The sequence below is a fragment of the Heterocephalus glaber genome, unplaced genomic scaffold (assembly GCF_053883595.1).
Source record: "Heterocephalus glaber isolate CG9 unplaced genomic scaffold, H.glaber_assembly_v1.0 deba00001444, whole genome shotgun sequence".
Lineage (NCBI taxonomy): Eukaryota > Metazoa > Chordata > Mammalia > Rodentia > Bathyergidae > Heterocephalus > Heterocephalus glaber.
The window spans coordinates 30,751,741-30,775,993 of NW_028258297.1; the positions used below are offsets into that span (position 1 = coordinate 30,751,741).

At 52.9% G+C, this 24,253-nt stretch overlaps 1 protein-coding gene and 1 long non-coding RNA gene across 2 annotated transcripts in view; both read right to left on the reverse strand.

Annotated features, from left to right (window-relative positions):
- Kcna6 (potassium voltage-gated channel subfamily A member 6) overlaps positions 1 to 11,912 on the reverse strand; it is a 32,661-nt gene extending 20,749 nt beyond the window's left edge. The window contains exon 1 of the mRNA XM_004869372.3: positions 7,291 to 11,912. Coding sequence (XP_004869429.1) covers positions 10,245 to 11,831 — 1,587 coding nt within the window. The 5' untranslated portion in view covers positions 11,832 to 11,912 and the 3' untranslated portion in view covers positions 7,291 to 10,244. The remainder of the gene's footprint in view (positions 1 to 7,290) is intronic.
- An 830-nt stretch (positions 11,913 to 12,742) lies between these two features.
- On the reverse strand, positions 12,743 to 23,874 carry LOC110346635 (uncharacterized). Its single transcript, XR_002390792.2, has 4 exons — positions 23,711 to 23,874; positions 23,405 to 23,478; positions 21,817 to 21,943; positions 12,743 to 14,883 (listed from the first exon to the last, which is right to left on the reverse strand). It is a non-coding gene; the product is annotated as an uncharacterized LOC110346635 (long non-coding RNA).
- Positions 23,875 to 24,253: the final 379 nt, after the last annotated feature.

The window sequence follows — 24,253 nt, forward strand, 5'->3', positions numbered from 1 at the left end:
CACTGACCCTTGGGGCAGGCAGGCCGCAGCCCCTACTGCACTGCTAGCTGACAGGCCAGGGGCTGGGCAGGTCTGCACAGCTCCTGTCCTCACCCCAACCCAGCACAGGTATGGGAAATGTCACGCAGAACACCTACGAATGGTCCCCTGAGCATTTGCACATCACACTTAGAAAAGAGTGACTACAACAGCTCAGAATCCCACTTTTAAACGTGCATTTTGAAAAATGTCCCTAATGAAAAACATGGTGTCTCCAAAGGGAAAAGGTCCTTTCTCCAATCTGCTCTGCAATCATCATTTCTAAAGCTTCAATACTCCTTCTGCTTCCACGGGAGGAGGGAACTGGGATTGCAGGAAGCAGGGGATAAACTGGTTTAAACTCATTTTCCTATTGACTATACGTTCTCTCTTAAGTTTAGCTACATGATGCGATTTTTACTCATTGATGCGAGTCTGCTTCCATTAAAAAGCACCTCTGATAGAAAAATGATTCTGTTATACATGACAATAAAAACTTTTCTGAGGGCCGGGGATTTAGCTCAGTGGTTCCACTACCTGCCTCGCAAGTGCAAGGACCTGAGTTCGATCCCTGGTACCAAACAAACAAAAACCTTTTCTGAAATGTGTGTACTAGAGAAATGGATGCAGTGACCAGTATTAAGACAGAAGAGAAGGCCCAGGTGGATTTCCTTTCATCCCAGCCTGATGTAACTTTTTCTGCCCTACCATAAAGGGTAAATACTCAGAGGAGAGAGATTCCTTTAGATCCTGACTTTCAGAAGTAGAAGATACCCCGGGGAGAGAGGGTCCGTGTGAAATCTACTCCTCTGCTAGAATCCTAGGAATTCTGAACTGACTGCAGCCCCAATGACTATGCCAGCTCTCTTAAATTCTAGCCCTGAGATATTTTAATGAAATCATAGGGCAAGTGAGGAAATGAGAAAAGCTGTCTTATCTCCCTCCTAAAGTGATAACGCAGGACAGGGTTCCAGCTCGACGGCCACTTAGCTTCTGACCAGCACACTGCAAAGACAGGAGTTGCAGCTGGGGCAGCTGAGGAACAGGAAAGGATCTGGAAGTGACCGGAAGTCACCAGACAAGGGACAATGCAAGGCCATGGCCAGTGCCACTTGGGACCCAGGAAAGCCCCAGAGTCCACCAGGCATCCCTCCTGTGCCGCTCAGCCTGGCCAGCGGGAACAGCGGGTGTCTCAGTATGTGACTCAGTAAAGGGGACGCAGGCCTCTTGGGAAGCATCCCAACGCCCAATCTGCCTGTGCTCTGGCTCTCGCTCTACAAGGCCTGCACAGGCCGTGCAGTGAGACTGTCCTCAGCTCTCAGCTCTCTCTCCTGTGAGGTGACAGCAAGTAAAAGGCGGGGCCTAGGAGGTCTTCAGGTCTCTGGAGTTTCAGCCTTGGGCCTAGCCTCCAGGGGGCAGAGGGCGCCTGGCAACCTCCTCCTCTCTGCTTCTTCTGTCTCTGTTTCTCATCCTGCCGCGATGCGCTCCCTCCCCGGCCCCATCTCCACCACCAGCGACCCCAAAACAATGTGTCCACTCAGCGGTGGACTAGAACTTCCAAGACAGTGAGCTGAAAAACACCTCTTCTTCTCTCTAGAAGTTGGTTTGTGTCAGGCATCTGTTAGCAATGGAAAGGTGGGTGGTCTGTCGCTGTCATCGCTGTAGCTAGAAATGCTAATTGCACTACACACTGCCCACCTGCTTAGCTGGGAGGACAGGGCCTCTGCTCTCCAGCAGCCTCAGAGGCTCTCCGCTGGCATGGCGACTGGGTGCTTCCAGCTCTCAGCTCCACGTCCACCGACCACCGTGTGGGCAGCCGCGTGTGCCCCACCCCACCCGGCCCTCACATCTGACCCAGGAAGGGCTCACACAGGGAAGCTCCACGGAGGGGCCACCAGGTGGAATTTTCCCCGAACACAGCGCCCTGCGGCCTTTCACTTTCTAACCAGTGGAGAAACAGGCACAGGGAAATGTTTCCCACCTGAGAAGAAGGCAGCTGTGGGCAGCGTGGGACAACCTTGGGCCCAGACCCCACCTTGGGGAGGCTCAGAAACAAGCTCACACACAAGCTTCCATCAGACTGACTCGGGGCTCTGTAACCTTCCAGGGCTGACGTTTCTGTTAGATTTAGTGAGCAGGCGGAAGTACGCTGCCATGGACTGGAAATCAGAGAAGCAGGACTCGTGGAAACAGGAGACCCCTGCCCTTCTGTGGGGCAGCAGGGCTCAGCTCCTACCTGCAGGAGTTGGGGCAACCAGGGCCGACTTTTATTTTTCAAAAGAAATCGGAAATCCAGGCCTGTGTGTAAAATCTTCCAATATTTCTTAATGTTGGAAGAACATTATTTGCCAGGCCAAATCTGGGAATTTAGGACATGACAGATGGGGCAACCTGTGTAGTTTTCAAGTAGGGGCTCTGTGATTTGCTCTTCTGAATTTATTTGTGAGTGTGTGTGAGTGTGTGTGTGTGTGTGTGTGTTACTAGGAACTGAACCCAGGGCCTGAGCTATTTTCTTATTTTGAGATCAGATGTCATTAAGATGCTGAGTTGCCCAGACTGGGCTCAATCTGGGCCATCCTCCTGCCTCAGCCTCCCCGAGTGCTGGGATCACAGGCCTGCGCCACCATGCCTGGCACTCCGGGGACTGCCTACTGTCATGTAACACTGTGCTGTAAAGGCAAGCATGCTGGCTCCCACAGGTCACACACGAGGGCTCCCCAGGACAGAGACCCCTCTGCTGAAGCACAGACAGCTGTCTTCCTTCCCCTTCCAGCAATGCCAAGTTGCCTTGCGGCAGCAGGGCCATGCCTGTCTGATTTACAGCTCAGCTGGAAACTGTTCATCCTGTCTCTGGTCCTGTGATTTATAAAAATGATGTGTGACCCAGCAGGAGCTTCTCCTTGTCCACCAAGTAACAAAGTACAGGGAAAGCCTAGCACTCATGTCTGGTTCTGGGGCATCAGACGCTGGCACTGCTGGGTTAGACCCTAACTTTCTGCATTCCTTCCTCTCTCAAGGAGGGATGCCTCAATCCCTTGCTTTCCTGATTTCCAATCTGTGGCATTTCCTTCAGCCTGGTTATTAAATTTAACACAGAAGTGAAGCTCTGAAAGGCTAAAGATCTCCTAATCACCGGGACTGGAAGGCCCACGTGACAGCCAAGGTCAGCATGTACAGTGGAAAGGACCTTCGTCCACACAGGGTAACAATCCTTAAATCGTCCAGGAGCTGATTATTCACTGTGAATTCTTCCAGCTGCCTCTGTACCCTGGAAAGTCAGGGAGAGAAAGGCAAAATCCAAGATTACTTCCTTAGACTTCCTAGGGCAGCTCTACTAAGCTGTTTGGTTGGGTAGGAAATGAAGTCATTCATTTAAAAAAAAAAAAAAAAAGTTGATAGAACCGTTAGGCTGCAGCTGCCACGGAAGAGAACACTGGGTTTGGAGTCAGGAAATGTGGGTCCCAGGCCCAGCTCTGCCTTGGGACCTATGTGAACTTGGGTTACTCATTTTGCTTCTCTGCCTCAGTTTACCCCTCCTTAAAGCTAGCCTCTCCCAGCTTTCATATCGGTCCTTCTGCGACCTCAGTACTGCCGCACTTGGCAATGCCCAGGTGCTCAGGCAAAAGGCTAAGTTCAAATCCTCATTCTAGTGTGGTTGGGAACAAATGTTGTTGAAGAATAGTATTACCAGTCTATCCATCCCATTCAAAGATGTCTTCAGAAGACATTTCTGAATATTAAATCACATCTTAGGTACAGTTATTGAAGGAAATTCTGCTGTGACTCCCCCAGGCCAAGGGCCTTCTGGTCAAACAGAGCTATGCAGAGTCTACTGTTATGTGTACTTCACTTAAACGTTTGTTCTGGAGAATACAACTGAAACTGGTGGGGACCCTGGCTTTCTATGAGGGTGCAGGTGGCCCCAGCTCCACACATCGCTGGTTGCCAAGGCCCCTCTGCTCTTCAGAGCTGGGTTGTGCTCAGAGCTCACACCTTGCTAGCCCTGGTGGGGCCCGGAACGAACCACCAGGAAAGCTGCAACGGTGGCCTTGCTCTGCAGATGACAAAACTGAAGCTTCGTGAGGTCAGGTGAGGCACAGGGGTCCGGCTGCCCTGCCCTGGGCTGGGTCCCACATGGGCAGCTAGGGCCATAGGAGGGCGCTGCAGCTTTTTCATTGGACACAAACTGGCTCGTAAATTTAGCACCTACAGAAATATTTAGGTACCATGACCCCTCTTTCTTCTTTCTCAGCCCCAATCAGCCTCTCCCTGCATTCCATTCTGTAGCAATGGTGGGCCACACGTAGCCATGTGCCCCTGAACCTGTCACGGCTCCTCCGGGCCTCCACAGCTCCTGCCCACCAAGGAGGAAAACAGCCTGTCCACCTACCTCGCCTCCTTGCAGGAATGCAAGGACCCTAATAGCTGGCCCTTATATAGTGCTTACTACTGTAAGCACTGTACAGGTATTAACTTGTTCAATCTTCCAAACCCCTCCAGGAGAGTGCTGTTATTATTTGACAGAGGGAAACTGAGGCACCTGGAGCACTTTCATGACTTGCAGCGCCACCCAGCAGAAGAGGGATTTGAGCCCACACCACTGTGCTGTCCACCTGCCTCTGGAGCTGCAGCAAGTAGCTGCTGGCTTGTCCTCCATGGGACTCTGCTCCCGGGAGGCTGCACAGAGGGGCTGGGCGAAGGGGAGGCCCCAGGCTGAGGTGCCAGCCTGCCTGGAGGAGGCAGGAATGCCATGCCCGCCCCACCCACCGCAGGGCCATCTCGCTGAGTTCTTTCTCTACTGCCAAGAGCAGGTTTGTCTGTCTCCCGGAGACAGTGGTTGTCAGGCCCTGAGAGAACAGAGAGCATGTCAAAAATAGCAGCGCCAGCAGCAGACTATGTGGCTGAAATTGCCTTTAGAAATGTTGGTTCTGCTCTCACCACAGAGCCAGGGTCTGTCTGTCTGTCTGTCTGTCTCTGCTCCCTGCAGCCTACAGCAGAGGCTGCTGAAGGGTGCAGAATGTTTCTGGAGCAGGCAAGGTGTCCCTGACAGGGCCTGTGACTCTCTAGGGGATCCTCCCTATAGAACAACAACAAGGTCAGAGTGGTATTAAGAAGAAAGCATCAGAAACCCCAGCGGGACTGGGCCCCAAACAGCTCCAGCAGAGCCAAGGTTAGGCCAGTGCTGGTTTACTGCACACAGCCCCACCTTCTCTTCTGGGAATGGGAGGGTCCCCATCCTGTGGGGTAACTGCTCACAAATGGCCACTGTGCCATTTGTGAGGGGGTCTCTATGCCCCCTCTAGGGTACCAAGGAAGCAGAGGGTGAGGACCAAGAAGGGACAGAGAGCCAGGGTGAGCCACTTCCTCAAGTTAGAGCAAGGGAGGTGCCAAGCATGTGCTCCCCACCCTGCCACGACCCTGTCCTTAACCCCAGTGACTGTGTCCTCCCTCCAAGCCCACACTCCAGACCTTATTCTTCAAGAGGTATCTGTGCAGCCTGGTCTAAAGAAGATGCAGAGAGGAATTCTACAGCTGAACTAGTAGCTTTCTTTTCCTCCCCTAAGTGACCATGACATCCTACAAGGAGACCACACTTCCCTTCCCATGGCAATAACGCAGTCAAAACCAAGCACAGCCAAGACAAGACGGTGCTTCCAGTCAGACTGTCTTGGGGGCCAGTATGCTCTGGGAACCTATCTTGGCATTTCCATAGAGATGCGGGCAACAGAAATACAAGCAAAGCAAGGGCTCGGCCAGGGAGGAGGGACAAGGGGAGCCGGGATGGAGAGGTGAGGCTGGACAGCCCCCAGGGCATGGGTGGAGCAGAAGCCACGTCTGAGGCACAGGAGCAAAGGGCAAGGTAAGCCCACGCCAGCGCCTCCTTCCACCTCTCCAAGCACTCAGGGCTTCAGGGCTCTCATCACAGAGAGGAGAGCAGTGCAGGCAGAGGGCTCAGCTTCTGTGCCTGAGGAATTCAGAGCTTACCAGTGGGCAGACGTTGGCCGGGTTTGGCTTGTGTGTGAGGGTATTTATCTATGTGGCCCACAAAGTGTGAATTCCTCCAGCAAGCTCATACTGCACTCACGTGTGCACAGTGAGTGGCCACTCCCTGCTCACTAGTGCTGATCATGCTCCTCATTTACCAGAAAAATGCCTGCACATCTTTAGTGCAGGTAAACCCCACCGCAGTTTGACTGTCAAAATTCACACACACACACACACACACACACACACACACACACACAGTCTGTTCTTGGTATTACACAAAATAGCAAGAACCAATGGCAGACAGCTCTGAAGTATCCTCCTGGGCAGAAGAAATAAACTGCTGTCCCCGCCGGACATGGTCTAGGCTGCCTTCAGAGGTGCTGACCTTGACCTGCAAAACCCCTCAGCCCAGTGTGGAACTGCCAGGTCATTAGACCAGTGCTACACCCCGAGCAGTGCTTTTTCTGGTTAATTTTTAGAATTCTGTGACTATCAACATAATCCTCTCTTAGGACACTTCTGCCCCTCCCCAACCCCGCTCCACAAAAATCTCTCTGGTGCTAACTCAACAGCGCTGAACCTCCTCCTGCCTCTCAGGGAGTGTCCCCAGAATGGCGACCCTTCCAGTGTTCTCCCTCCTGAGCACCAGGGAGCCAGAGCCGGCTGGGGCTACACAGAGCTGCATATGCCCAAGTCAGCAAACCAACCCAGAGCTGAGGCTGCTTCCAGGCTAACTGCCCTCCTATCTTCCTCAAAGTCCTCTTTACTCCATCTATTCCACTACTGCCCCTCTGTCTCCAAGCTCTCCGAGAAGCTCTCAGTTCAGGGGACCCTGAGGTAAACTCACTCCAGGGCTATGCAGCAGAATATGTGTCTGTGCTTATCAGGAAAGGATGGTACTGGACATGTCAGGAAGGGAATCCTGAGGCTGGAGGCCGACCTGCTCAGCTGGGTCACAGCTGTCCTAAGGCTCAAGGCGTGACTGAGAGCAATGCCACAGGTGTTGCCACCCCTCCGCAAAAAGGCAGTGAGGTAGGGGGTTAAAGCCGCGAGGAGAGGGAAACCAGACATGAGGAAGCCGGCCAAGGAAAATAAAGAGGTGCAAAGAAAGAAGGAAAAGAAGCAAGAAAGGGAAGATGCAGAGGAAGAGAAAGGTGACGGGGGCAGACACAGACACAGAGCGAGGTGGCCACTCAGAGGCCAGGGTCAGCCCACTTCCTTGGAGCGCACCTCCCCTCTGCTCCCAGCACCCCGAGTTCTAATGTCTCCCGAAGGAGGACCTACCTCGGTGCAGAAGCGGCCAGAGGTCCCTCCCTGCTCCTAGGGGATGCCGGCTGAGGGTGGCAGTCCCAGGAAGTCCTGTGGAAGGCCCCACCAGCTCCAGTCAGGTTGAGGACAGCGTGGCCTGCACTTCCCTGGCAGCTGCCAATGGCCGTGCCCTCATCACAGCAACAAGCAGGGCACCGTATCCAGATGTTCAGGGCGCATCTACGGGGCGATGCCCAGGGCCACTGGGGGTCCTGGGACTAAGTCCTTCATAGAAACCAGGTGGAGCCACCACCTCCGTTTTCCTTCCGAGGTGTAAGAAGAGCCACCTATGAGATTTTTCTGGAGCCAGACTGTTCCCTGGGAGGAAGGAGTTTCATTTTCCCCTGGGTCTCTGAGACCTGGGAAGAACCTGAGACCAGAGGAGAATTCCAAGGTGCCTATGACTAGTATCATTCTTGGCGATGCCCGGTGTGGCTGCTGCATGAGGAATAGTAAGTTGTCCCCTTGTCATTTTAAAATCACAATGTTGACACTAGTTCTACTGGGAGTTGTGTAGCACTCAAGTTTCTGAACACCCAGGGGTGAGATGAAGCAGCTCAAGGTCTGGGGAGGAAACGAGGAAGAAAGGTGTGGACAGAAGTGTTGGCAGCCAGCTGTCTCCAGTTCCCAGGGTCCTGCGCCAGCCCTTACCAACAGGCGGGAGGCGCCCTCATTTGAGAAGCCGGGAATATGTCTTGTGCTCTCCCTTGAAACTCAATCAGAAGATGGAGAGAACAGGCTGGAAGGTTGCTACGGCAACCGGAATCCCTGGAGGGCCGGGCTTTCCCCAGCCTTTTCCTCTCAGGCCTGCTCTGACTTGGAAAGGCAGTGTTTGTTCAGGGATGGAGATGAAGGTGATCACACACATGTAGATACATGCACCCGTGTCCCACATCTCCACTGCTGGGAGCACCTTTCTGGCCTCTGCAGCAGGCCCTTCTCCTTCTCCAGAGAGCCAGGAGTAACTGAAGCAATGTGGAAAAGAGCATCTCCTGGCCTCTGCTCCATAAGCGCCTCCGGGTCCCACTCACTTCAGGTTTGGAGAAGCCAGCTCCAGCAAGGTGACCTGCACCCCCAGCAGGACCCCACCGTGCCTATCTAAGAGCAGCCTCCCTCTGAGGGGCGAGAAAAAAGATGGCGGCCAGCCCTGGAGAACAAGGGGGGATTTAGGAAGATAAGGGCCTGTTCCTGGGCTCTGGACCCAAGGCAGAAACTTTAGAGAAAACCTTGCCTCTGGAGGAGGGGGAGACAGGGTGACAAACTAAGAACCAAGTTCATTACTATAACTCACATATTTGCATAGCAGCTTCCCAGATGAGTTCATTGACACTCCCCATGAGGTAGGGAGGGGAAGACATTGATGTTCCCATTTAACAGACAGGGAAACTGAGGCACAAAGAGGGACTGACTCACCAAAGTTACCCTGTAAAGCTGTGGCAAAATCCAGGTTTGGATCTGACACTCACAGAAGCCCCTCAAGAGGCCCTTCAAAAGGCTGTCCCTTGTAAACTGCTCCCCGAGAAAATAATGTTCTAAATAAAATTCCCATCAGAGAGTCTTAAAGCATAGATAGAAGATTCTAAATGTGTTAACAGTCTTTTCAGTTTCGGAGCTGCACCCAGGAGAGGTCAGAATGGTACAGCACAGTTTTTAAAGGCAAAACAATGAGCAGTGATGTTACTTGGAGAGAAGAGGGGCAGGGGCGGGTGGGCTGGGACGAGGAGGTTCAGGATGGAAGGAGGTGCCCCACCCCATTCCTTACCAGGCAGCACAGGCCAGAACCGGAACATCTGCCCACCAGAGCGGCAGGAGCCTCTCAGGGGGCTGTCGGCAGGGCAGCACTGCTCAGGTCTAACCCTGATCCGAAGACGGCCTGCCATGGAGTGGGGAGAAGCCCAGTCTGGCAGACAGCATGTACTTCTGACTGCAGATTTCAGGTGAGGCTGCTTCAGAAAGACTTCAGGTGCAAGCTCAAGTCAGACTCCTCGGAAAAAAGGCTGGGGGCTCCGAGGCTTAGGGAGACACAGAAGAAACCTGTTTGCCTGCAGGCAGATCTGCTGCCCTCCATGAGGACCAACCCATCTCAGTGACACCTGGCTGCAGGCTGTGGTCCACCCAGTTGCCTGACTCTGTGCAGCTGCTCCTCCGGGCTGTGTGGCTCCGTTTCCAATCGCTATGCTCAGGAAGGCACTTGCACAAGAGTATTTGGCTCTGAGAAGGAGCCTTCCTGGAAGCTCAGACAGTGAGGGATAGCTGCAGGGAAGACTAAGCCATGGCCAAAGACGGTGGCTGCCAATGCTGGCTCACACCTTCGAAAGCCCAGGGGTTGCCGGCCCAGGCTGACCCTCATGTCCTCCGAGGGGTCCTGCTGAATTCTGCTTTTCTGTAGTTCCATCCAAGACTCATACACTTTGAGACTGTGTGACTAAATGCTCCAGCAAGTGTCCTCTGCAGGATGATCAGCAGGTGTCACACGGCACTGGGATAAAACAGTACGTTGAGTAGTTTCCATCCTCCAGCTTCTGCCAGGTACCGGTGACCAGAAGGTAAGACAAGTGCTTGCCTCGGAGCAAAGAACTCGGAAGAGAGGCAGGACCTGAGTGTGGCTGGCTTCTGTCCTACTGACATGGCTCTTCCTGGAGATGCGACAGGTCCCAGAAATGAGGAATGAGAGTCTGAGGGGAGGACTCTCATCCGGGTGACCGAAGATGGGCATGACTGAATGGCACCATTGGAATTCAAAATGTCACTCGGGTGGATAAACCTGGAATGCTGCAGGGATCAAGCAACAAGGTCGACAGTCCAGGTATTTGGCCCTGGACGCCTTGTACAGGGCACTGGGTCGGGAGTCCGGGAGAGCTGAGGAGATGAAAAGGAAGCCTCAGAGACGCCTGCTCAACACGAACCCCTGCAGGCCCCGCCCACGCGGGTCACACCTCGGTAAGCATCCTTTTCTCTGCACATCCCCGATGTGGCATGGGCAGGTGGCTGGGTCTCCGCTCCCGAGCGGCCTCAGGGAAGTCCGGCTTGCCAAGCCCAATGTCGGTGGCCTTCAGGTCGGGCGCAGGCTGCCCACAGGTGACATGCGTGTACTGTCCCTGCTCCTCCTGCTCGGTCTCGCGGTGGTAGAAGTAGTTGAAGTTGGAGACGATGACAGGGACGGGCAGGGCGATGGTGAGGACCCCGGCGATGGCGCACAGCGAGCCCACGATCTTGCCCCCCACGGTCATGGGGTACATGTCCCCATAGCCCACAGTGGTCATGGTGACCACGGCCCACCAGAAGGCATCCGGGATGCTGGGGAAGAGCGAATCACTGTCATCAGCCTCCGCGAAGTAGACGGCGCTGGAGAAGAGGATGACCCCGATGAAGAGGAAGAAGATGAGTAGCCCCAGCTCCCGCATGGAGGCCTGCAAGGTCTTGCCCAGGATCTGCAGCCCCTTGGAGTGGCGCGAGAGCTTGAAGATGCGGAACACCCGGACCAGGCGGATGACCCTGAGGATGGCCAGGGACATGGCCTGCTGCCCGTTCTGGCCACCCCCTCCGCTCACTGACTGCTGCTCCTGCTGCTGCACCAGCTCGGTGCCCAGGGTGATGAAGTAGGGGAAGATGGCCACCAGGTCGATGATGTTCATGATGTTGCGGAAGAAGGCTGGCTTGCTGGGGCAGGCGGAAAAGCGCACCAAGAGCTCAAACGTGAACCAGACAATGCAGAGGGTCTCCACCAGGAAGAAGGGGTCGGTGAAGAAGGAGCCCGCAAGAGCACTGAGAGAGGGGGAGCCCCCTGTGCCCACGCCCCCGGGGCCGACGTCGCGGTGAAAGGTGTAGGGGTCGTCCTCGTCCTCCTCCTCCTGGCTGCCTCCGGAGGCCGGGGTCACGCGGCTCACACCGTCTCCGCCTCCCCCGCGCCCCTCCGCCCGGAATTGGGGCAGCGTCTCCAGGCAGAAGATGACGATGGAGATGAGGATGACCAGCACGGACACGATGGCAATGCCCCGCGCGGGTCCCGAGCTCTCCGGGTACTCGAAGAGCAGCCACACCTGGCGCTGGAAGGGCTGGGAGGGCAGCGGCTTCTCGTCCTCGCCGCCTTCGGGCAGGCAGCCCTCGTCCTCCCGGAAGGCCGCCAGCGCCTCGTCGCCCAGCTGGTAGAAGCGGATCTCCTCCTGGAAGATGTCCAGGGGCACGTTGACCGGCCGGCGCAGGCGGCCCCCCGACTGGTAGTAGTAGAGGATGGCGTCGAAGCTGGGCCGGTGCCGGTCGAAGAAGTACTCGTTGCGGAGCGGGTCGAAGAAGCGGACGCGGCGGCCAGGGTCCCCCAGCAGCGTGTCGGGGAACAGCGCCAGGGTGCGCAGCTGCGTCTCGAAGCGCAGCCCAGAGACGTTGATCACCAGCCGCTCGCTGCTGCAGCAGCCCCCCGCGTCGCCGGCCTCCGGGAAGTCGGCGGCGTCCTGCGGCTCCCCGTGCGGGCCCCGGGCCTCTTCGGGCGGCGCCAGCGCCAGCGCCTGCTCCGACCGCATGTCCGCCCAGCGCTCGCCCGGGGACAAGGGCCCTGAGGTGGGTGGGGGGCGACCAGGCGGGGGCCGTGCCGGGCCGGCGCCGATCCTCGGGCAGCGGGGCCAGCGGCTGAAGACGCGTGGCCACGCCCTCGGAGCCCCGGGCCCGGCCCCCGCGCTCCCGCCCGCCCGGTCGCTCCTCCTGCAGCTTGGACTGCGGCCCCGGCGCTCGCGGACCCCGGCCGGCTCCTCCGGGCAGCGGCTCCTGGTTCCGGCTGGGCGAGGGACACACTCGGCCGCGTCCTCCCGCGCGCCCGCCCCACGTGACGTTCAGGCCCCGCCCGCCGCACGCCCCTCGGACCCGGGCCGCGCGCCCGCCCCCCGCAGCCTTTCCCGCGCTCGCCGGCGCCCTCCTGGCGCACACTCCGACCGCACCCGGCCCGCGCACGCCTCAGCCAGCGCCGCCCCCGTGCCGCCCCCGTGCCGCCCCCCCGCCTGCACCCGGTTCCGCACCTCGGTTCCGCACCTCCACCCGGCTCAGCCCTGGGCTACGCAGTGCGTTCTCCCGCCCGCAGCCCACCGCTGCCCCCCCCCCCCGCAGCATCTGGCGGAAAACAACCCTGCGAAATCCCTGTGTTTACAGAATCCCAGCTGCCAGTCCCTCCGAGGGGCGCTGAGAAGGGCGGGGGTGGCAACCCTGGAGTCGTCCGGGGCGTCCCGATGGATCGGATACTACCCCACAGCAACCCGCCGGGGTCTCCTTTACCCCGCGAGGAGGCCCTGTGGCCCTAGAGGGGCGAAGGTACGCCTGCGGGGCGGGGCGGGAAGCCTGTCAGGGCCTTTCCCATCCGGAGCTTTCCTTAGGCAGCGGAGACAGGTGAAGTCCAGCGAACACGTCGTGATGTCGACGACGGCAGCTACATTTCCTGAGCAGCTAGGACGGTACGTGCCACCCACACCTAGGAGCTTTACAGAAAAGTGCCCTACCCCGGGCCACACTGCTCCGACCCCGCTTGGCAATACTTGGGTGGGGCAGTTTGCTGTTAGGGACACTCGTGAGCTGCCTAGCTCTCGGGAAGGATCTGCGCAGGGCTTTCCGTCCGCCTCTGCCGGACACAGCCCTCTGCCTTGGGCCCACAGGTGAAGGTCCGATGGAGGAGAACCATCGCATCTTCCCAGACTGCCCCTCCCCGAGGGGCTGGCCTTTGCTCTCAGACCCCAGTTTACCCCTCTTTAGCGGGCTGTGGTCAACAGGAACTGGCCGACAGCTGCGGGTGCTTTTGTGCAGTAGTAAAAGTTCTCAGAGTACAGTGATGGGCGTGGGACTCAAAGGTACTCCCCAAACCACAAGACACACTTAAGCATTCTCAGCGGGGCACAGCCTTTTAAAGCCACGAAGTCCTCTGTCCTGGAAGCACTGCTCCCGGGTGGGAGGGCGAAGGCTTCTGGACGAGGGAGAGTTCGGTGCTGAGTGCATCAGAGATGCTCGCTCCAGAACTCACTGCATCCTGCCCTCTGCTTCCTTTCTGTGTAGATTCCTACTCCCTCCCCTCACCTTGCACAGTTCTGTGAAGGGTGAGAAGGCCCAGTCGATGGTTTTCCCATTCACGGGCTGTGTCATTAAGCAATTTAGATTTCGAACAAAAGTTGCTCCATTCAAAAAAAAAATTTAAAGGAAAGCAACAAGAACCGAAAAAAATACAATAGAGGAGATACTCTTGTACCCTAGTCCAATTATCTGTGCTTATTGTGTGGACTGTAAATAGACTTGCCTGGGATCCACTGGGCTTTTGTTTTCAAACTTTGGAATGAATCATTTGCTTGCGTGTTGGTGTTCGTCGTTGCCATGTTTATCCAAAAAGTTGTCAACTAGGTGAGTAACTACAAAGCCCAGTGGCATTCGAAGAAGGAGTCTGCACTTTTCCAGGAAGTTGCGCAGTCCAGCCTGAGTCTCCTGGTCATCAGAACTTGCCTACGGGCAGAGCTGATGCCCCACAGTCCCCTTCACATCACGTGTCAAGCTGCACCCCAAGAAAGGTTTCCTCCCGCATGGGAGGCTCCCCTGGGAGGGAAACGCCAGCAGCAAAGTCGTGAATCGGGGTTCTGTTTTTAGTTCTCAAGTCTTTGCTTAAAGAAACCCAAAGCCCAGATCATTCCTCCAAAGCCCAGATCATTCCTCCGAAGCACGGGCTAGGGATGAATGCAGTCACACCGGCAGCAGGGCCACTTCCCAGGGGAAGGAAAACAGAGCACGCTGTAACCCTGCTGCCTGTGCCCACCCATCTTTTCCCATTACTCACTGAATACCAGTCTTGTGCCAGCAGATTGTTTTCATGTTATGTTGACTCTGGGTCCAGATGTTTGCAGCAATCACAGGAGGTCACTCATTTATTAAACTAGTATTTAGACAGCAGCTATGGATGCCAATAATCAATAATAATCAAGACAAAATGCCTGCTCTTGTAGGTACAAGATTCTAGGCAGAAATTTTTTATCATGAACAATAAAGAAAATATCTCATATTGCCTATTACAGTAAATGTTTTGAAGAACAAATGGGCTGTTATGTCAGAAATGAACCCAGGGACTCAGCCTGGAAGAGGGCAGTTGATGGAGAAAGTCCCTCTGAAGTAGCATGTCAGCTGAGGATTCCAAGATGATGGCCAGCCACATGAAGGGGCAGAGGGAGCATTCTGAGCCAAAGGGCAGAAAGGTCGTGAGCGTTGAAGGAGCTTGAAGACCATGTTCCAGAGAAGCTCAAGAGAGGCTGAAGAAGCTCGGGGAGGGTCTTGGGGTGAAATGAAAGGGAGCTACACAGAGGTACAGGAAGAAACGCAGCCCGGGAAGCTGCAGAAACCTGGGGGAGAGGGATGGTGACAGGCTCAGCAAGGTAGGAGTGGATGCCGGGGCCCTGGGTGGAGCAGCGAGGTGGGCCAGCAGTGCCACTGGCTGAGAAAGGGAAGAGGGGGAGGGTAAGGCGGGTGGGATCCATCCAGAGCTGCTTTCCAGGCGCGTGTGTAGATCGGCAGACTAGACACGCAAACATAGACAGCACAAAGGTACTTGTTCATTCAGGTCTGGAATATGGATGAAAATGTATGATTTATGAATTTAAAAATTTTAAATATTTAGATCCATGCATTTCTAGAAAGCTAGAATATCGACACCTTGACATGTATGCCAAGCAAAATAAGCACATGGGATGCAGTTATCAAGGATATCCATTGATATTCTTCACGGGGCTTCGGACCCCCAAACACACTTATCCCAGGTGTGTAAATGATCATGCTGTCACATTCCCGGGCTTTTTGTTTCTTGTTACATTTTGTAGTGCGTGTGTGCGTGTGTGTGCGCTCGTCGTCATCCTCAGTAGGATCCCTTTGTTGTCCTCTGGGAAGGAAGGAGGGTGGCCACAGTCCCGGCCTCCTTTCTCTGCGTTATCTCCTCTCACACGGGACCGCTCTGTGGACAAGCTGGGAATTGAACCTGGCACCTCACACATGCTAGGCAGATGCTTTACCAGTGAAGTCCACACTCCAGCCCACAGTTTACCTTTTGTTCCTCTCCCTCTACACACATGCGCGCGCACACACACACACGCACACACACACCCCTCCAAAATTTGGTCATCTAAGAGTTAACATTAATAATGAATCAGGGATCAGGGGATTTAGCTCAGTGGGGCCGCCGCCTGCCTCACAAGCGCAAGGTCCTGAGTTCAATCCCCGTTACCAAAAAAAAAAAACAAAAGAATCAGGGATCTTGAACTCTGGGTTTATTTCCTGCCAATACTGTAGCACCCACTGGTTCCACAAACTAATTATACGTTTCCTGCCCACACTTGACAGCATAACTCTTAGACCTAATGTCCCCTCCTGCTATTCTAGTGATTGGAAGCAGTGTGACCATTTCCTTCAACCAGGCTTTCCCCGTGACCAAGTAGACAGGGGAAAGATAAATGCAAAGACCTCTCCTGTCGCCAAGCACTATTTATAATTAACTGCCTCATCCAAGTTTCGAATGATGGTGACAGGATGTCATTTACAAAATGGTGATGGTGGTGGTGATGGGGATGATTATGATAATGCTTCAGAATTCACTGGAGAAAAATCTCGCAGCTTTCACTTGAGGGAAGATGTATATTGGGAAAGGAATGCATCAGACATCTGCGCCACGCAAAGCCACAGCCTCAGGAAAGGGCGTTCCTTGCCAAGAAATACATCTATAAGGAGCTCTCTTTCAGGGCCCATCCCAAGAGAGCTGGTTAGTATCACAAGTTTGCATTCTGCTTCTTCCTCCCTTACTGTGATATAATCAGGGCTGCTTTCTAAAGCTCTGCAGCCCTCTGCCTTTCAGGAATGTGGGGTTTGAGCCCTTTAGCTCCCCTGGGCTGGGCGGTATCAGGCAAGGAGTTTGGGCCAATGAGTGTGAACAGAAAGAATATATCTCACTTCTAAGCCAAACTATTGCATTACCACTGGGAAACTATTGCATTACCATTACCACTGTGTTTCTTACTCCAGCACAACTATCAGCATGGTCCAAGATGACGCTTCCCTGTCACAGCTGCCCAGAGTGAGGTGGCACAGGGCCGGGCCCAGCTAAGGCAATGGTAGCACGACTAAGAGCCAATCCTGGGTCGTTCTAAGTTCCTGGTGCTCAGGGATTGACTTGCTACCGCTGGATAATTGAGTCTCCACGGCTTGCTCCCAACATCCATGCCCAGAAGTGAGAAGCTGCTATAACTAAACATTCAGCACTGGTGACCCTGGCTCTGAGAGAGGGTGGACAGTGAGGACTCTACTGGATGCTGTGGGAGGCGCTCCTGGCCACAAATGGCAAAGTATTTGAAAGACTGCTCATTTAAAAGATAAATTCTTGCATATCTAGGAAGAGGATTGCAAGCAGATTGATAATATTATAATGGGTCCTATTGGCTGCAGCTGAAAATGTAGAAGATATTGGTGCACTCAGAAGAAAAAAATTGTTATTTTACAAAAGGAGATGGAATGGACAAGAGAGTCCTGAAATACAGAGAATTTATAAACTACTTCTCATCTCCTGAAATAAGAAATTAAGTCTTAGAAGACGCCTGTGTTAACGGCTGATGAGAATTCAAAGCTGGCTTCCCGGAACACATCCTCTGAGTGGAATAAGGTGGATTAGAGCAAAACTGAAAGTTTTGAATTCTAAAACAGCAATTTGCATTGGACAGAGTGACTCTGGATAACCTCGCAGAGACACGTATGGGCTCGTGTTGTCTACGCTGAGGTTCATCCCCAGAGGAACCCTGGGTGTCGTTATTGTCTATCAGCGTAAGAGCCACCAACAGGAAATTCAGTGACCAGTGCAAGGCGTGTCAATAGTGTGTTTTAGTCAGCTTTCCACTGTAATGAAAAAATGTCTAAGAAATTCACCTTAGGCACATGAGAAAAAAGTATTACAGCTCACACCTTCAGAGAATTGAGTTTGTGGCTGCCTGGCCCCATGACTCTGGACCCAGGAAGCAGAGTGCATCATGGGAGGAGGACATGGTAGGGCACAGCTGCTCAGCTCATGGTGTCAGGGAAACAGAGGAGGGCCACGATCTCAATAACTGCTTCAAGGACACACCTCAGTGACCTCACTTCTTCCTATGAGGGCCCTCCTTTTACAGGCCCCGCCCCTCCCAGCAGCACCAAGGGCTGGTGCGGACCACACCTTCAACATCTGGGCCTTTGGGGAACATTTAGGAGCCAAACCTGTGTCTCTGAGTACGGAGGGTGAGTGTCCATGACTGATGGGAAGACTGGGGCTTTCACTCCCTAGTGTGAAGACTGCTGCACACCACAGGAAGTTCTAGAACGTCACCTCGATACCAGGACTAGGTCACCCTTTTGAGAATAAGTATACTGTGCCTGTGAGGGCCAAACATTTCTCATCCAAAGGTCAGCCCGTGGTAGTTATTGCTGCTCTTTGCCAAACATTTCCAGCTCCCCCTCCTGGACACAAGGAAGAACTGTCCTCTTCCTGGTCTCCATGTGGCTGGGCAGGACTCACAAGGCCGTTTCAGCTGAAAAGCAGTGCCGTGTGTCTGTCTTCTCTGTAGCTCTTCATTGCCAGAGCTCCTCTTCCTTGCCATAGTGACCCATAGCACTGAAAGGGAGGAAGCTCAGACTGGAAGATACAGAGCAGAGCCCCAAGAAGACTAGGGGTGGATACATACTTTGAGCAATTAAACAGTCCATTTCATAACCCACTGATACTCATGGGTTGTTTGTTGCTGCAGCAGAGACTAATCTCTCCTGACTAATATGCCTCCTTGCATTCATGCTTGTAAGATACATGAAAAGAAATGATTCATGTTCTGTTTTCTTGGTTTTTTCGAGGGCAGCAGAGTCATCCTTTATATGTTCTGTTTTCTATAGATGAAAACAATTGAACAAAGATTAGGAAACTCATTTCAAAGCTTAACAGTGGCCAAAATTTTTGTTCTTGGCATTGCTTCCTTTTCTATAGAGATCTTCTTGACGTGTGTGTGCTTAATTAAATTGAACTCATGTGACATGTTTGCTCTTCTTTGCTCATCTCTGTGCTGAAGTAGGACCAAGCAACCTGTTGTCTGCCTCTGATACCTATCTGACATATCCATCCAGTGGCTCATGGGCCTGGCTAAGTCTTTATGGTAAAATGTTGCAAGTTTCGTTTGTTTATCAGCCTTTCAATAAATATTTACCTAAAGACAGTAATAGCTAATTATAAGCATCTAATGAGTGCTGACTGTGTTCTAAGCACTTTGCTAAGAGCTGTTGTTATGGATTGTGTCCAGATGTCCCCCCAAAGCCCCACACAGTCATAAGTGGGGCTTTTTTTTCAGAGGTGGCTGGATCTACAGTGTGTGACACTGGGATTGACTCATGGTGCGATGCTAGGATCAAAGGCACTAGGATTAAGAGTGTGAGTGGTACCTGTTTTAAGTGGTCTGGATAAAATAAAGGGCAGAGAGACCTATAGTTGTCCCTTGGTGGTTTGCTACCTTCTGCCCATCATAAACCGATTCTCCTCTGTGCTGCTCCTCCATGCCACCTTGCCTTGGAGCCAGCCAATTATGGACTGAAACCTCTACAAACTGTGAGCTAAACAATCCTTTCCTCTTTTAACTTTGGGTGTCGGGGATTTTGTGTCAGCAATGAGAGAAAAGTAACTGAGACAGCTGTAAAATAGGATCCTTTCCTGTCCTTCTCTCATTTTATTTTTTGTTTTTGCTTTTTTTGCAGTGCTACAGATTGAACCTCGCCACATACACTACTAGGCAAGCAGTGAACCACCAAGCTACGTCCCCAGCCTCCTTTTAAACATAAGAGAAGCCCGGAGAAGTTACACCATTTCCCAGGGCACAGAGCAGGAATCTGAGCAGGCATCACATGCAGCCAGGGCAGTGCCTGTGTTGGGGCCACACTGGTCTCTCCCCCCAGACTGGGTTCTCTACAGAGCTGATCATACATCATAGTAATAGAAATTCACACACACACACACACACACACACACACACAGTTAAATGAGTCTGGGACTCTCACAATAGACATAAAATACTAAAGGCTCGGATGCATCCCTTAACATTACTTAGCTCGAGTGGCTTTAACCACAGAACCTATTTGACACTAGCCCTTTTGAACAGTGTCCTAAAGAGCATCATTTAGGAAGGTGAGATCATAGATATCCACACCAGGAGGAATGGTGATGTCATCTCACTCATCTGCATGGTGTTGCTGATGCCAGAATAGGAATTTTAAATGAATAAGTAATTTTCCTGTGGTCTTATGGAAGCAGTGCCTGGAATACAGATCTCCTAATTCCCTGTTCAGCAGGATTATGTTACTCCATGGGTTATAAATAGCAAATTGGTCCAGGACAAATTCTTCAGATCAATTCTCTGACCTTCTGCCAGGTCAGAGAAAAGCACACATTTCCCACAGATTCTAGTACTCGATAAATGTTAATTTATGAGTAACAATGAGGGATAGAAGAAGAATTAATTAGCCAAGAAGCTTGGATGAAGACATGGAGAAGCACTGGTTAGCCAGAAGGCAAAATAAGGAATGCTGCAAAATCCAAAAAGACCTCCTTTCCCTACAACCACACTGTCTTTCTCAATGAATTGATGGGGTGAAAAATTCTGTACAGCTGCATATGTGAACATGTGTGTGTGTATGTACGGAGGGGGGGGTGGTAGAGGAGAACTGAACAAGACACAGAGTGTCTAACTGCAGATATTGCCCCACTGAGCAGGCACAAGAGGGAGGGATACCAAAGTCTAGTTCAGTAGTGGAACCACAAAGAAATCCCATGACTTTTATGGCAAAGATGAAGAAACTGTTTTCCTGCCCTTTCACCCATCAGAATAAAGTATGGTCCTTTGCAGACCCTGAATAGATTGATCATGAAACTCTGACACAGTTAAAGCAGTTGTAGCTTCCAAGTTTCTCTCTGTGGTTGGCTTTGCTAGGTAGGGTAGTGTTATGGTTTAGACTGTCTGTCGTGTCGAGGACTTGGTCCCAGATGCAGCAGTATTCAGAGATGGAGCCTAGAAGGTGGCTGGACCTGAAGGTGCTGACCATATCAGTGGACTCAGGCACTGAGGCCTTTTAGCTGAGTGGGCTGATAGCAGGTCCCAGGTGAGGAGTGGGTCACTGAGGCATGCTTTGAGAGGCATATGTGTCCCCAGCCCCCTTCAGCATGCATGCTGTCTCCCTCTCTCCTTTCCTGGTACCATGAGGTGAGTAGCTTTGCCCCACCATGACCACCCGCCATGATCTTCTCCACACCTTGGGCCCACAGTAATGGAGCCAGTCAAATGTGGACCGAAACCTCTGAAACTGGGCCAAAATAAGTCTTTCCTCCTTTAAGTTTTTTTTCTCAGGTGTCTTCTAGTGTCACCATGACAAAAAGTCTGACTAACATGGGTAGAAAATCCTTTTAGTTAAACAAAAAAAAGAATAGGCTTTATGGTTAAGAATGAGAGGCTGCTTGGAATGTAGCTCAGTGTCGTCATGCCTGCCTGGCAAGCACAAGGTCCTGAGTTCAATCCTCGGTACCAGAAAAAAACATCTAGGATGTGGTTTGTGGTGGAGAGTTTAAGGCAACAGAAGTTACACTGCTCTGCATCAAAACAAAAGTAAAATGCTTTTCGGTTTTTTGAAGGAATTTAGGAAAGCCTATAAATTGTAAAAAAGAAAAAAATAGAGAAGATGCTTGTTGAATAGAACTGGTCACCAAAATAGAGTGAGAAGCAAAGGGCTCTGTGATGTTACCATCAAGGTACAGCCTCAGCGGGGATGGAGAGATTAGGCGGCCATGTCTACATCCACCCCCCCAAGCTTCCTGTTCTGTGGAATTTGCCTTCCAGCCTGAGGGACAAAGGGAGCCGCTCCTGGAGAGGAGGGGAGCGAGGCTCGGGTGTCCCAGCAGTGAGGGCACGCGGTGAGGCTGCCTATCCACCCAGCAGCCCTGGCCGGGGCGCCCTCTGTCTCCCCATCAGCACACTCAGGGCAGGGCATGCAGCCTCGGCCCTCAGCAGGGCTCTAAGCCAATGTGTCTGGGCCTCTGCCCTGCAGTTTTCCTTCCTGAAGAGGAAGAGGTGTGACGTTGATGTGCTGTTCTCCTGCGTTCCTGACGTAATGAAGTAGCTGGGGCTAAATAATCTGAAACTCCTGGTCCACTGATGGTAACTTCTCTCTTTTTTTAACTACACTTTCTAAATCGCTCAAAGGACCAAATTATGTTTTATGGCCTTTTATAAAATATTCATTCCCTCCTCCCCAGCACTCTCAGTCAGTGCTTCCGGAAGCCAGCAAATAGTCTGATGTAAGGACGAGCTCATTTCCTCCCAGACACTGTGACAGAAGCCAGGCTGCTGACAGCAGAGGGGCATGGACGCCAGGCAGGCTGAGGGAGGACCCCGGCACCCACTGCTCCCGGACACCTGCTTGCAGGACTCCTGGAGATTGATGTCCTCCTCTGGGGGCGCTTACCTTCTGCCTGCTTCTTCTCATACACAAAGCCCTTGCCCAGGGACCCTTCCATGCTGCCTTCTCCTCCATGTCCTCTTCTCTGATGCTTCTCAGTCTGGGTCCAGGGCAACAGTGAGCCAGCTGCAATCTGGAGGAAGGGAGACCCATGTGGAGGGTGGGTGCAGCTGCAGGGACCAGGCCACGTGGGTCTGGAGAGGAGGGAAGTTCCGACCTTCTCCCGCCCTCCCAGTGACCAAGGTCACAATCAGCAGCACAAACAGCCACCTTCCTCGTGGAGGTATTTGACAGTTTGCAAGATGTTTGTACCCTGAGCCTCAGACACAAAGGCTGGAATCTGAAGCCTGACTTCCAGGCCCGGTGTGGTCTCTGAGTGGCCTGTATGGCTCTATTTCCCTTGGCCTGGGTTTCCTTTCCTACACTGTGAGGACCCAGGATGAGAGGAGAGGTGAGGTACGAGTCACTCGCCTGGAGCTGCAGCCCTCGGCTGGCTGCTGCCCCTCACTGTAGGCCTGAGGCCATCTCAGAGGTCTCTGGACATCTGCCCGCTGACCGCTGACTGCATCTCTGTAAAGAGAACAGCAGTGGCGACACCCTGAGAACAGCAGTCACCCAGTCCCTGACAGCGGCTGTTGTCACCCACTGGGTCCTCCCTGCAGTGAGGAGGGGCTTCCTGCACTGTTGTGCCCAGGCCTGGCTCTCGGGAGGACTCAGAAAGGCCTTGAGCTTCCCCCACATTCTCCATGGCGTGCAGGCAAACGCAGGCTGCCCACCCCGGCCACTTCCCCTCCCTCCCTCAACTGCAAAGCATTCCCGCACTGTTCTATATTGGGAAGTGCCATTTCTGAGATAAGATGAAGGATAGCACAAGCTGAAGGCTCTCATATTGACAGCCAAAATATGGAGAGGTGAAAATTGCAGGAGAGACATTTCCAACCGATTCGTGATGTGAAAATCTCGAACTATTCTGTGTCTCCTACTTACTACCAGAACCCATAAATCAGAAAAGCCCCAGTCAGGCAATGCAGGCAATTATATTCTTATCCTAGCATAGGCAGGAATCTCTGAGTCCTGAGCTCCCAAGCTTTATTACCTGCAAAATACAGAGCGTTCCCAGGCCTCTCTGGGGGGACGAGAGCAGTGTTCGTGTATGGGGGAGGCTCCTGGAGAGGCCCACCTCCTTTTTCTTCCCTCCTCTGTCTTTTATCCATACACACTGGAGAGCTGACACCAGCTCAGATACATTTGGAGTGTTCGTGTACTGTAAAGTGCTGGGAATAGAGTGGGGGGAAGCAGACCTCCCCTCGACACCAAGGATGCACTATATAGTCTTATGTATTCATATGTGTGTGTATATATACGAATGTGTATATATATGTAGCCATATGTGCATACATATGAAGCTTGGGGAGCTTAGAGCTATGCTAGGATGTCTATGCTGGGATAATAGAAAATGCCTCGTTCATTGATTGATACTTTCTGATTAATAAGTTCTGGGAATAAATGGGAAACATAGAGCACTTTGAGATTTTTAGATAACATAAAATAATGTTTCCCTGAAAATAAGACATAACCAAAAAATAAGCCCTACCAGGTTGTTACCATGGTGATGGCCAGTGTCACGCAGAAGATTGTACCTCACTGTTGTCTTGCTCAGTGGCGGCTCTGCAAGGCAGAAGAGGTAAGAGTATGCTGATTGGGGCTGGCACCTTTGGTCTCATTCTCAAGCCTGATTATTTTCTAGTTTGGTCTTATTTTGGAGAAAACACAATATCCACACACATGCATTCACACACAGTACACTTACATACACACGCATACACCTATACTAGATACACCACACCCCGTATGCAGCATATACCCGAGCGTACACACACAGTATGGAGGAGAGACTCACCAGCAGTGCCCACTGTCCCAGGGAGGCTCAGCCACTCCAGTCCTCCCAGCTGAGGCCCCGGGCACACGGAGTGGCGCAGAACCTCCCCACACCACTTGTCTGGATCCCCAGATCACAGGATGGAAAGCAACTGCAGCAACGACCTGGGGCTGCCACCACAAGGCACTGTGCAGCTGGCTGTGCAGCAGTGGAGCCCAGAACCTCAGAGAAGCCACAGCTTGCAGAAAGTTGGCCAGCAGACCCAGCTGGAGTGGAGATCCACCCATCAAGCAGCTAGGAGGAGCTGCCCCCGCCCGAGTTCAGCCTCTGCACCTGCTGTCCTGGGCACAGGGCTAACCCTCCTCAGCTCCTCTTCTGCACACACATGCACACACACAGGCACACGCATGTGCTCAGACATACCTGGGCCTCATGTCACTGTTTCCTCTCCAGTGCATAGTCTGACACGGAAAGATGCTCCACAGCTTCCATGCAGGGAGGAGGCGTGCACTACGCTGCTCCAAGCCAACTGCCCTCCTGATGCCAGTCTGCTGTGCTCAGCAG